Consider the following 10,301-nt stretch of genomic DNA (forward strand, 5'->3'; position numbering starts at 1 on the left):
AATACTTTACCATTTCCTGTCTACTGGTTCAGTAGACAGGAAATGGTAAAGTTTGGTCGGCGTGCCTATGTTCGTGGCGTTACCATCGAATATGGTGAAATTCTGTATAAGCTGGTCGTGCAGCAGTAGGTACGGTCGAGTTCAGCAATGTGCTTGCAGGCTGATAATTAACTATTCGCATCTAGCGCATAACTCAGCACAGATCAAGGTGAGACCATCCACCAGGAACAAGATGACATGTCCGGCTCAAGCAGCTCTCGTGTGTGCTTCACTCTCCCTCATCCACCGCATCCTCCTCTCCGCCCTCGCCTTGTTCTTCAACATCTTCAACAGTACTGACAAGAGAATCGGCTGTTCTTGCCCAATGTAAATCAATTCGGGCGCGTCTTACTCATCATCTTGAGCCTCTGAGGTGGATCTCTGCTCACCAGCTCCTTCAGGATTACTACATAGTATTCCAATAATCAGCTATAGAATGATACTAGCCTACCCCGCTCTCTCCTCCCACTCCTTGTGAAACTCCTCGAACTGCTTTTCCCTGTCTTGTTCCGTAGGCATTTCATCATCGTTTTCCGAAGCCACACTTTCGGGCTAATCAAGCGCAGCAAACCTCGCTGCAATGTATACACCGATCCTACCATTTTTGGATCAATTCCCAGCGATGAAAAGGCTTCGCAGATACCAACATCTGGTGAGTTTTCTCCGCGTGTTTCCCTCAACCCGATATCCAAGAAATCGTGGCTGAATGATCAGACCGAACATAGACAAAGGATGAGCTCCACCTCAGAAATAGGTATTAACACGCAGAATATAGTGTGGGAATAGGGTGAACTTCTCTTCAATAGGGTTCTTGAATCACTTTAGGTGGACCACAGATCATCAAAATCCACCCAACTAAGTACGCGTCAGAGAGAGATCTCTTGATAACATCCACTGGACACTTATATGAAATAATATTCCAGCACTAGTAGAAAGTAATAGCGAACCTTAAACATGTGAGCTGGCCTAGCGGGACTAAAATTCGACACGATGCTGATCCACAGCAGGTCCAATAATTCCCACTCACGGTTCTTCAATCGCGCAGCGCGCAACCGGCCAGTTAACTTCGTGCTCATGTGTCTCAAGTAGAGAATACGAAGCCGGACCCTGGACCGAATAATGGCAACTCCGTGCTGAGAACTCCTCCGTAGGAAGAATAGGCATAGCGCGATTATTCAGAGGCAGATCGTTGACCGCTGAGGTTTCTGGACATACGTTCGAGAGGAACCTGAGTCGAACAAACTACACCAGACCTTGTGCACGAGTCGCAGGTCGCTCGAATACCAATTCAGGATACAAGGCCATCGGGGTGATGGCAATTGTAAAGAGCGGTGCGGGCATCCTAGTACGTGCTAAACTTAGTGCTCCTTGACTCGCCGTTCTGACTCTCAGTGTCGACCGTCCACCTCTCAATCGCCGTTCTCACACCCTCGAGATTCTGGAACCTGAATTATCATATGACAAGGTCGGTCTTAAACAATCATTCTCAGCTTTTCAGCTGCAAATGGGTGCGGTTCTCAATCTAGATTAGACACGGACAGATGGCTGTAACTATCAATGAAACGTGTGAAATTTACACCAAGAGATTGATATACCGTGAAATACAACCAACCGACCTTCGCCCGCAACTACATAGTGGAGAGCTGACTGATTGCTTTTTCCAATGTTTCACTGAACGAATCAGCTGCCGTGTGCTTTCTCTTCACATACTCTTGAGCTTCCTAGAAACACTTGAGCATAGTAGACCAACACACACCGTGGAACCCACCACAACAGCTTCCTTGATATAGGTCTTCAGCAGTCTGCCAAAGCGGATCGAAGAATTGTATAATTTTGCATTGTCAACCCACCGGGAAGCATCTTCCTCGTTGATAATGGGTACTCCCGCACGGTTCCAAGCCCTCTTCCAGTTGACGGCTACCAGGTTCACCAGATCGTCCATGAGTATCTCGAATCATGAAGTGCCTCAGTTAAAGCGATCCTTCACGGATCATGCGATGATTCCACACGAAGAACGAGTAAGAGCCAAGGACATAGGGGGACAAAATCTTAGACGCGGGTTTTCTAATTTTCACACGGTGCAGGAAATATGCACTGTTTCATTCATCCGCGCTGCCGTGCACCTATTCCTCGCCATCTCAGAAGCTTCGAACCTCATCAAGTCATGTATTCAAAGGCTTGGAAATATATGCCGTCCTCCGCAGTTGAGAATATTACCGATTTCCATTCCTTGTTCAGCGTCTCAAACATCCTGACATCAATCAATCCACGGACTCTCTTGTCGGCCATGGACAAGCGAAGTGCCACTCTCTGGTGCAAAGAATGCACTAAATTCACGCAATTTATCGCTCGTCACCTACCGCGCCCGTGAGATACACTTGGCTCCGCAGAACTTCGTTCCTGCAAAGTGGATACAAGAATACTGTCGAAATGTGAGCGCGTTTCTCTCACTCCTCCATATCCAGAGTTCCATGCGTATTCTCTATTGAGGCATCTGATATATCTCTTGGGGGCTCATCGATAAGCTGACACAAGAACCAGATCCCGATTCTTCGACGCGCAGTCCAAATACGAAAGATATTCAAGCGAATCGAGGACAATCACAGTGGAGAAATTACCTTAGGATCAGTGACACTCAGTCTTCGATGCAAGAAATAACACCGAACATGGAAATTTCTCGTCGAGAAGTGTTGTGGAAGTCCCTCGCGTCATAGAACACCATATTCCCTCAATGAACAGGAAAACGTCAATCTTCGGGAACTCGCCTGACCGAGCCAAGCTCAACCCAGTTACATTTAATTCGGAGCTTGCATCCTCTGCATCTTCTTGACCCTCCGCGTCGGAATGATCGTCGTCCATATCCGTTTCCTGCTTCTCATGCTCATCTCGCTCGTCTTCATCCTACACCGCAAAATTAACGCCAGTGATACCGAAATCTCCGCGACAGAACAACGTTTGTCGTCGAAACACAATCTCGAATACGCATCCCCCTCTAACCCCAGGGCATTACCTCGAGCTCGTCCGGAGTTTCGCCATGTTTTCGAACCTAATTCAATCACGACTGTACAGTGTTCCAGACTCAATTCCGGACCAGTTTCCTCTTGGCCACCTTCTGCTCAAGCAGAGAGCTCACCGTCTTCTTCCCACCCTAAACAGAATCTGCCGCCTCCTAGCAAAGATACTTTCACCTTATTGCCCTCCTGAACGAATGATTCCTCATCTTCATCTTCTTCCTCATCCTCGTCATCACTAATCGCTGTCCGCTGAAAGAACCACCAAAGCTGCTTCCCGCCAGGGTAAATTCGCTATATCCGAAATCATGGTATTTTGGGAGCCAGCGCAAATGAGATACCTTCTCTCGTTTTCTCGCGATCTCCACGAACGAGTTCTCATCTTCCTCCTCATCTACGTCCTGATCATCACTGTCTTTCTCCGTCACATCTAAACGAATACATGTCAGATTTCTCCAAACTAACAAACGGATTCGAGTATTCTGGCCGAATTTTTTCTGCCATCATTTCCATCGCATTCCCTCACATTAGAAAGTCTTCTAAAACACAGAAGTACAGAACGATGAAATACTCCGGTGATAGACGCACGAAGGTTCCAGCCATCCCGCTCTACGTTCAGCTTCGTCCTGCTCTCCCGCTTCTCCACGTAGCTCACCGTCGCCCTCTTCCTCTTGGGGTCCCCTTTCGCGATTTTCCTCTTCCACCATGTCGTCATCGCTGACCGAAACTCTAATCAATCTAACCGGTGCCGACCTTACTTCAAAAGGTGGGAGACACGAGCTAAGCTCTCTTCATACTTCTCCTTCGACGAACTGGCATCCTGAGAGGTTCGAAGTGGACTGTATCCGCACAAGAAGAGCATATCTCTTCCCATCTCAACACACAACAACCCTGCGCAAATTCCACTCAAAGGTCAGGCGGATACAGTTCAAAAAAAGAGCAAATTATGACACGATGATATAATTTCAGATGACACCGAGCTCATAGAGCAAGAAGTCTGCGACAACGACTTCCTTCTCATCCAGAATCCCATCCAATCCCGTTACCTGACCCGACAGAGCTGCGGTCACTGCAGAAGTGTCAAACTCGCCGTCCCCAGAATAGACCAATTCGCCATCTGCTGAAACGCTGAGAAGTGAAAATCGAAATCGGAGATGATTTCCACTAAGTTTCCTACAGTTTCTCGGCATCCGGTTTATCTGAAAACTCATTCAGTCCAAGATGAACGAATATAACGCGTCGTTACGAGCTATGATATCAACGTCCTCCGACGTGTCCATCCTTGAAATTCCGATGTCGAACGTTCCCATGATCGTCTGAGATCCATGTTGGATATTTTGGTCAGACATTTCAAGGGATCATTCGGTTGCCCTTATAAACTCCCAGGCACTTAAATTTGCTATAGAAAGTTGAGTCTAGAATTACCCCATCAGTGACGGTGACCTTCTTCGTCTTCTCGGGCCACGGATGCTGGTAATTAATCTGAGTCCTTGCATCGCCCTCCTCTGAGCAAACATCAGCTTCGACAAGCACTTGCAACCCAACAGAGTTACTCCATGGCTCGCCAACTAGACTGGATTGACGTTTAAGCAGAGTCGTATGCCTCAAGATTCGCTCCTGTATCTAAACAGAGATCACAATTTCGACCGATCATGCTCTACTCATGAGATTTGAGTCCCACAAATGAGAGATTTGCCCATTCGCTCATTAGCATTAAAATTGGCCCATAGTCAAAGACCGCCGACACGAGTTGTCTATGATCAACAGTTTCGCTCGCTGTCGTGGAACTACAATCTCCTATAGGGTACTCTTGTAGCAGTGCCCGGATCAGTCATCATAGGAAGATCCTAAGGCTCACGTAGTCCATCTGCGGTGCAATGAACTTAGCCAACTCCAAGAGCCTTCCCTCGTTATTGAGCAGCTCCACTTCATACGTGAGACTACCCATTCGAAACGATGCATCCAAACCCCCTAGGAAAACCCAAGCACTTCGCACACGCAATGTCCGATCAGGTCACTACCGAGCTGAATAAAGCTAGCATCTTCCCCATCTTCTCCTACGTCCTCGTTATCATCATCATCTTCTCGGTGTTCTTCTCTATCAGCATCGAGCTCCAAATTCTCCTCGTCCTCTGCTCCAGCGGCTGCGAACAACGGGAAAAACTCGACATACATGGGTAGAAGAGCTCATTGAATTCAGTATAGTTCGTTTGATTGCTGGAGACGCGAAAAGCTCGTGAAAAATGATGCAGAAACTTCCCATAAAACTCGCACTCACGGTGGATGTAAAACTTCTCTCCTGGCTTGTAGTCCTCCAACTCCTCGAACACCTTGGCAACCGCCTGAGAAGAGAACACATGTGAGTTGTATTCCCGCGTAGCAACAACAGTTTCAAAAGGATACCCTGGCTGACCAACAAGACTGCCTACGGACACGGGTGCGCGAGACACTCCTCATCGGTGATCCATGAACTCACCGCATGTTCATGCTCAGCAGCTTGCACTGGGTCTGTCTCCGTTTTCTCAGCAATGTGCTTATTTATCAATTTCACACGCTCATCAATGCTAGCATCACCAGGACTGAATTCACGAGCACAACCATAAAGGAAAATAACCCACGAATCCGCTGTAAGCCGATGACGAGGAGCGCTATTGAAATTCCCAGTAGACTAAATCTATCAACTTGACGAACAAAGAAGAGAACAGCTCGAGAACATGCATTTCGATTTGACTTCGACCTCGATTAGAGTTATATATCCAAGATGCGTATTGTCTAGTTCATAGGGTAAGGAGTGACACACACTGAACGTTTTCTCACATTTCTCCAAATGCAGCTTTCAAATATTCGTTCAGAGTTTCCGACTTCCGGAATTCGGTAGGCTTCGAGTAGGCTTGTTGCAGCTGCTTGAACTCGCTCCCAATGAGGTCCCTACAACAGCGAGTGTTGCAAATCCATACAACCCCAAGCTCTCCATGAAACGTAACGAGCGCACTTTCACCCAGGTGGGATCAACAAAGACTGTATACACTCTGAATAATAGAAGCCGATGCACGAACAACAAGTCTGAACGCCGAATGATAACAGTGGCAATCAACCAAGATTATGCACATGCTCAATACCAACGACCTATGCTACAAGGACCAAGAGCAGCATTCAGGATCCGAATTTCACCGTAGAATCAGATAGATTCATTCCGCCGATAAGATCAGCGGTTCGGCGGGTAACGAAATTTCATTCTCGGATAGTGACATCAATTTAGCGGAGGTGGTCGAATACGGAAATCAACTTTGCGGATGAATTTTGCAGTTTCGAGTCTCGATGATTTCCAAAAGGTATAGTCGCGCTCTCACAGCATAGTTTGAGTCCCTATCATCTTATGCCGTTGCTCCTTCTGCAAGAGCTTCAGCAGCTTCAACGTCACGCCTGTCATTTGCTGAGCTTTCTTCGCCAGGACCAACTACAGTGTGGCAATTGTCGCCGGCCAAGCAATGCGTTGCGCATTGAACTCACATCGTCTTCTTCCACCTGCGGCATCAACACCTTCTGAGTGAAAGACGCAGCATCTCGGCCATAGATCTGCATCGCTTGTCTCATCGCCGTGTTCACTTCATCCACGTAGCCATCATATTGTCCTGAAAAGTCCATTTCGAATCTGGAGGCTCTTATACAATACCCGACATATTTTCCACATTTCATATCGCAAATTCCTATCACAACTGACGATAGTTTCCCACGAAATAAAACGATTATATGCGCATTGCAGATGCGCATAGAAAAATCATCGATACACAACTCACTGAGTGTTAGTCGGATGATTTTCTGGATGTCTTGTTCAATCGGATGCGCATGGCTGAACCTGCGAATAGAAACGGATACCGGATATCTAGCGAGGAGCAACTCTCGGGAACAGCATAATAAAACGTGATCACGAGACAGCGCTAGAAGAGCAGTGACCAGCGCCACAGTCCAGCCAAGGGTATTCATAAATCGCTCAGAAATGATGAAAGCGCGCATTTACGATAGCCGAGATGAGCAACAAATAGTATTCAGTCAGATGAGATTCACAAAACGTGAACACTACAGGAAATGATATACGGCAGTGTGGCCGGCACTCCGTCTGTACCGGTCAATCGCGCATCTAATCCCGTCATTCACTACCGTTCCTTCATCATGTCACTCATATCAAAATACGATAAGAAGAACTCATCCTTGGCAATGAATTCCTCCAAAGCATTCCGAACCTAACTAGAGACTCGCGACCATGAAACTAACAACTTCACGGAGAAACGATCATCGTTCATCGAGGATGATTATTCACAAATGCTTCTGCTGAAAGAACCCACAATAACATCCGCAGATGTATCCTCCATCCGAAGCGCCTGCAAGAAAGATGACGACCCGGCGCCCCCCGACTGACTAACGGTTGACCTGCAAGAACAACTATTTACAATCCAGCAGAACATCAAGAAGAACCTCCGATGCCCTCTGAATACGGCAAAACCCGCCACTATGTAAGATGCGACGAGCAGTGCAAGGAGGCTCATAGGAACGGAAACTTGAAAGTGTTAACCTCAATATATACTCGAGTTATTAATATAGGGGATAACGCGGACTAGGCTCACAGCCATACCAGCATGCTTGCAGAAACAATGCCACTGAACCTTATTGACCAACCTCAACAAATATAAAGAAATAGAAAACGTGATAATGAACATAAATGTACTCTGCACAAGGCCTCGACATAGCACGGTAGTCCTCTGGATGCTAATCAAGATTCGGACGTAGCCTCATGGACAAAATTCCGATCACAGAGTTCCTCAGGAGTGAAGAAGAGAGTTATGACGCAATCGGATTCTCGATATACACGAAGAACTGCCCTCCCGTTAATAGTTCTGTAGTTCTCAAGCGAGGCTGATGAAGACGAGCGAGTAATGTTACTCGCAAAAGCAGATTACAACGGACGAATCGAGCTCTGATGTAGTTGTCTAGAACTCTCTACCGAGTTCATGGGATGCTACACTACATCCACTTCAAGCTAGTTTTGACTTGTTCATTGTGCTCCCGATGATACCACCGTGTAAGCCTCAGGCAACCAACCCAATTAATTACGACTAACACAATGGGTTCCGCACGTAACGATGGAAATCGACTTAGCAAGTTTGCCAGGTGAATATCTCGTTTACGTTTAGAAAGATCCAAGATCATCATCACCGAAAACGAACTCATCATCAGACTCGTCATCATCGAGGAAGAGTCCCTTAGCCTTCAGGAACTCAAAGGCCTGGCCGATGATCTCATCCTTCATCTTGATGGGGAACTGACCCTCCTTGGGGATGAGAGTCATCTCAACTAGCTCGGCAGTGGCTTCAGGGGCAACCTCAAAACCAAGACTCTTGATCGATGCCTCAACCTGAACAGAATTTGATTGACCTACTACTCTCTAACGCATCGCGGACTTACCCAGTCCTTGGCCGAGACGGTCTCGGTCTTTGCGGCAGGGATGCGGCAGTGAATGGCGACCTTGCCAGTTCCATCAGAGATGGACATGCTGAATAGACACGGAATCAATTTTACGAAATTGACAGTTTTCTAGTCGCTTACATTCCAAGATCGGCAGTCTCGTTGTTCATCTCAGCGACGGCAGCCTGAAGAGCCTCCATATCACCCTCGGCGGACGAGAGAGCCTTCACGAAGAACCTTGAGTGCAGAACACATGGCTTAAGGGTCGCCAACACGTCGAGTAACTTACTGCATGCCGCCCATAGCAGACATACCAGCGATATCGTGACCGGCCTTAGTGCCCTCCTTCTTAGCGGCCTTCATGATCTTAGGGTCGACTGACATACTGAGGGTAACGATGAGACGCTAAACTGATCGACAATGCTGGAATACAACACTCATAAATCTAGCGCGTTACAAATTACAAATGAATAGCCACCTCAGCCATAATCGATCCCGATAAGGTAACACAAGAATGCAAGATTTCAAGATATGTTCTTGTCACCCGTCTCGAGGACTACGCGTACGGTCGACGGAATGGTGTCGTACAAATTAGGACGACTCGAAACTTCAACGCTGGCTTATTATTAAGCCACATGCAGGTCGCTGTAACAGCTAGCTTTTCGGTAGAATCATTGGAAGCTCTCTATCTCCCAGTTGCTGAGTTATTTCAGTAAAATGATTAGCGTGTGGGTTTGAAAATAATGGAGTTTCACCCGCTTTACGTGAACTGGTGTAAAACTCCGTGAAAACGCGATATTCACACTACGCAGTAGCGGTGAAATATGTTTTTCATTAGTGTTTTTCATATCATGGGTGAAACTCCAATATACCTTTTCTCGCCCGGTAAAGAAAGATTGGAGGGCATCGCATTCGACGACACGTATCCTTCATTCTCAACTGGAAGACGAGTTGCTCGATTGAAAGAACTTGCTTTATTTCCGCTTCGTTCGTTGTGAACGACGGTCTCTTTGTCTGCGTCCAGCATCGTGAGGGGAAGAACAAAGGTAGTAAAACTTGCGTATCTTTTCAGTGTGGTCTACAAGAACCGTACAGCCGTCCTTGTCAGCCGTATGGCTTGCTGTTAGTGTTTCAAAACGGCACTCTCTGTAGTACTGACTGACTCGCTAGGCCCTAACTAATGAATCATCACATGAGATGAAATCTCGGGAATGACCTATGTGGCGAATAGCTTGTTCATTCACGCTATGCTAGGTTTGGGTGTCTTTTCAATTTTCCCTTGTCCTAAGTGATGAACTCTCCGTCAACAACTTCTGGAGGCCAATCGAGTCCTCGGCGACCGCCCGCATTACCAAGTATTAGGTGCCCTTCACCTCGCAGTTTTGACCAGGGGTCCGATGCATCACCATCTTCGGTTCGCGTGGAGAACTTCAACACCTTCTTGCACTTCACAGTTGAGGATGAGTTCTTCGCTGGATCGCCACGATTTGCTGCAAGCGTTTGTTCTGTCCACGAGTCCGACGCTGGCTCGCTATTCGCCAGTCCGCGTTATCGGTCGCAGAGTGAGTGTCTCGAACTAAGCAATCGCCTTCGGGTGAGGCTAGGTAGTCTTGGAGGCCGAGAAGAGAGCGTTGGTATCGATGAAGCTTTTGGTTTTTCTCAATCTCGGGGCCCTGATGTTGTTGACGACTTAGTCTTGGTTGTCGAGGAAGATCCTAAACAGGAAGTAGCGGACAACGTGAAGAGGAGATGGTCATGGTGGTTGAAGAAGATCCATGTGAATCACCTAAG

General features: G+C 47.2%; 4 protein-coding genes across 4 annotated transcripts; all 4 read right to left on the bottom strand.

The window, feature by feature from the left end:
- Positions 1-1,667: 1,667 nt before the first annotated feature.
- Positions 1,668-1,981, bottom strand: Pmar_PMAR019916 (hypothetical protein; the record flags this gene model as incomplete). Its single annotated transcript, XM_002786191.1, has 3 exons — positions 1,668-1,760; positions 1,808-1,841; positions 1,890-1,981. The coding sequence occupies 3 exons, from the start codon at positions 1,979-1,981 to the stop codon at positions 1,668-1,670; spliced, it is 219 nt and encodes a 72-aa protein (XP_002786237.1).
- Positions 1,982-3,118: 1,137 nt separating this feature from the next.
- On the bottom strand, positions 3,119-3,924 carry Pmar_PMAR019917 (latent nuclear antigen, putative; the record flags this gene model as incomplete). The annotated part of the gene is made up of 5 exons (XM_002786192.1): positions 3,119-3,187; positions 3,228-3,302; positions 3,392-3,480; positions 3,664-3,767; positions 3,809-3,924. 5 exons carry the CDS (start codon positions 3,922-3,924, stop codon positions 3,119-3,121), a joined length of 453 nt encoding a protein of 150 aa, XP_002786238.1.
- A 91-nt stretch (positions 3,925-4,015) lies between these two features.
- On the bottom strand, positions 4,016-6,695 carry Pmar_PMAR019918 (hypothetical protein; the record flags this gene model as incomplete). Its single annotated transcript, XM_002786193.1, has 12 exons — positions 4,016-4,096; positions 4,121-4,178; positions 4,228-4,249; positions 4,297-4,366; positions 4,476-4,673; positions 4,909-5,021; positions 5,072-5,194; positions 5,329-5,392; positions 5,527-5,629; positions 5,868-5,978; positions 6,401-6,507; positions 6,561-6,695. 12 exons carry the CDS (start codon positions 6,693-6,695, stop codon positions 4,016-4,018), a joined length of 1,185 nt encoding a protein of 394 aa, XP_002786239.1.
- A 1,487-nt stretch (positions 6,696-8,182) lies between these two features.
- On the bottom strand, positions 8,183-8,922 carry Pmar_PMAR019919 (hypothetical protein). Its single transcript, XM_002786194.1, has 4 exons — positions 8,800-8,922; positions 8,652-8,747; positions 8,511-8,598; positions 8,183-8,460 (listed from the first exon to the last, which is right to left on the bottom strand). The coding sequence occupies exons 1-4, from the start codon at positions 8,892-8,894 to the stop codon at positions 8,236-8,238; spliced, it is 504 nt and encodes a 167-aa protein (XP_002786240.1). The 5' UTR covers positions 8,895-8,922; the 3' UTR covers positions 8,183-8,235.
- Positions 8,923-10,301: the final 1,379 nt, after the last annotated feature.

This window comes from Perkinsus marinus, assembly GCF_000006405.1.
Source record: "Perkinsus marinus ATCC 50983 genomic scaffold scf_1104296931854, whole genome shotgun sequence".
Taxonomy (NCBI): domain Eukaryota; phylum Perkinsozoa; order Perkinsida; family Perkinsidae; genus Perkinsus; species Perkinsus marinus.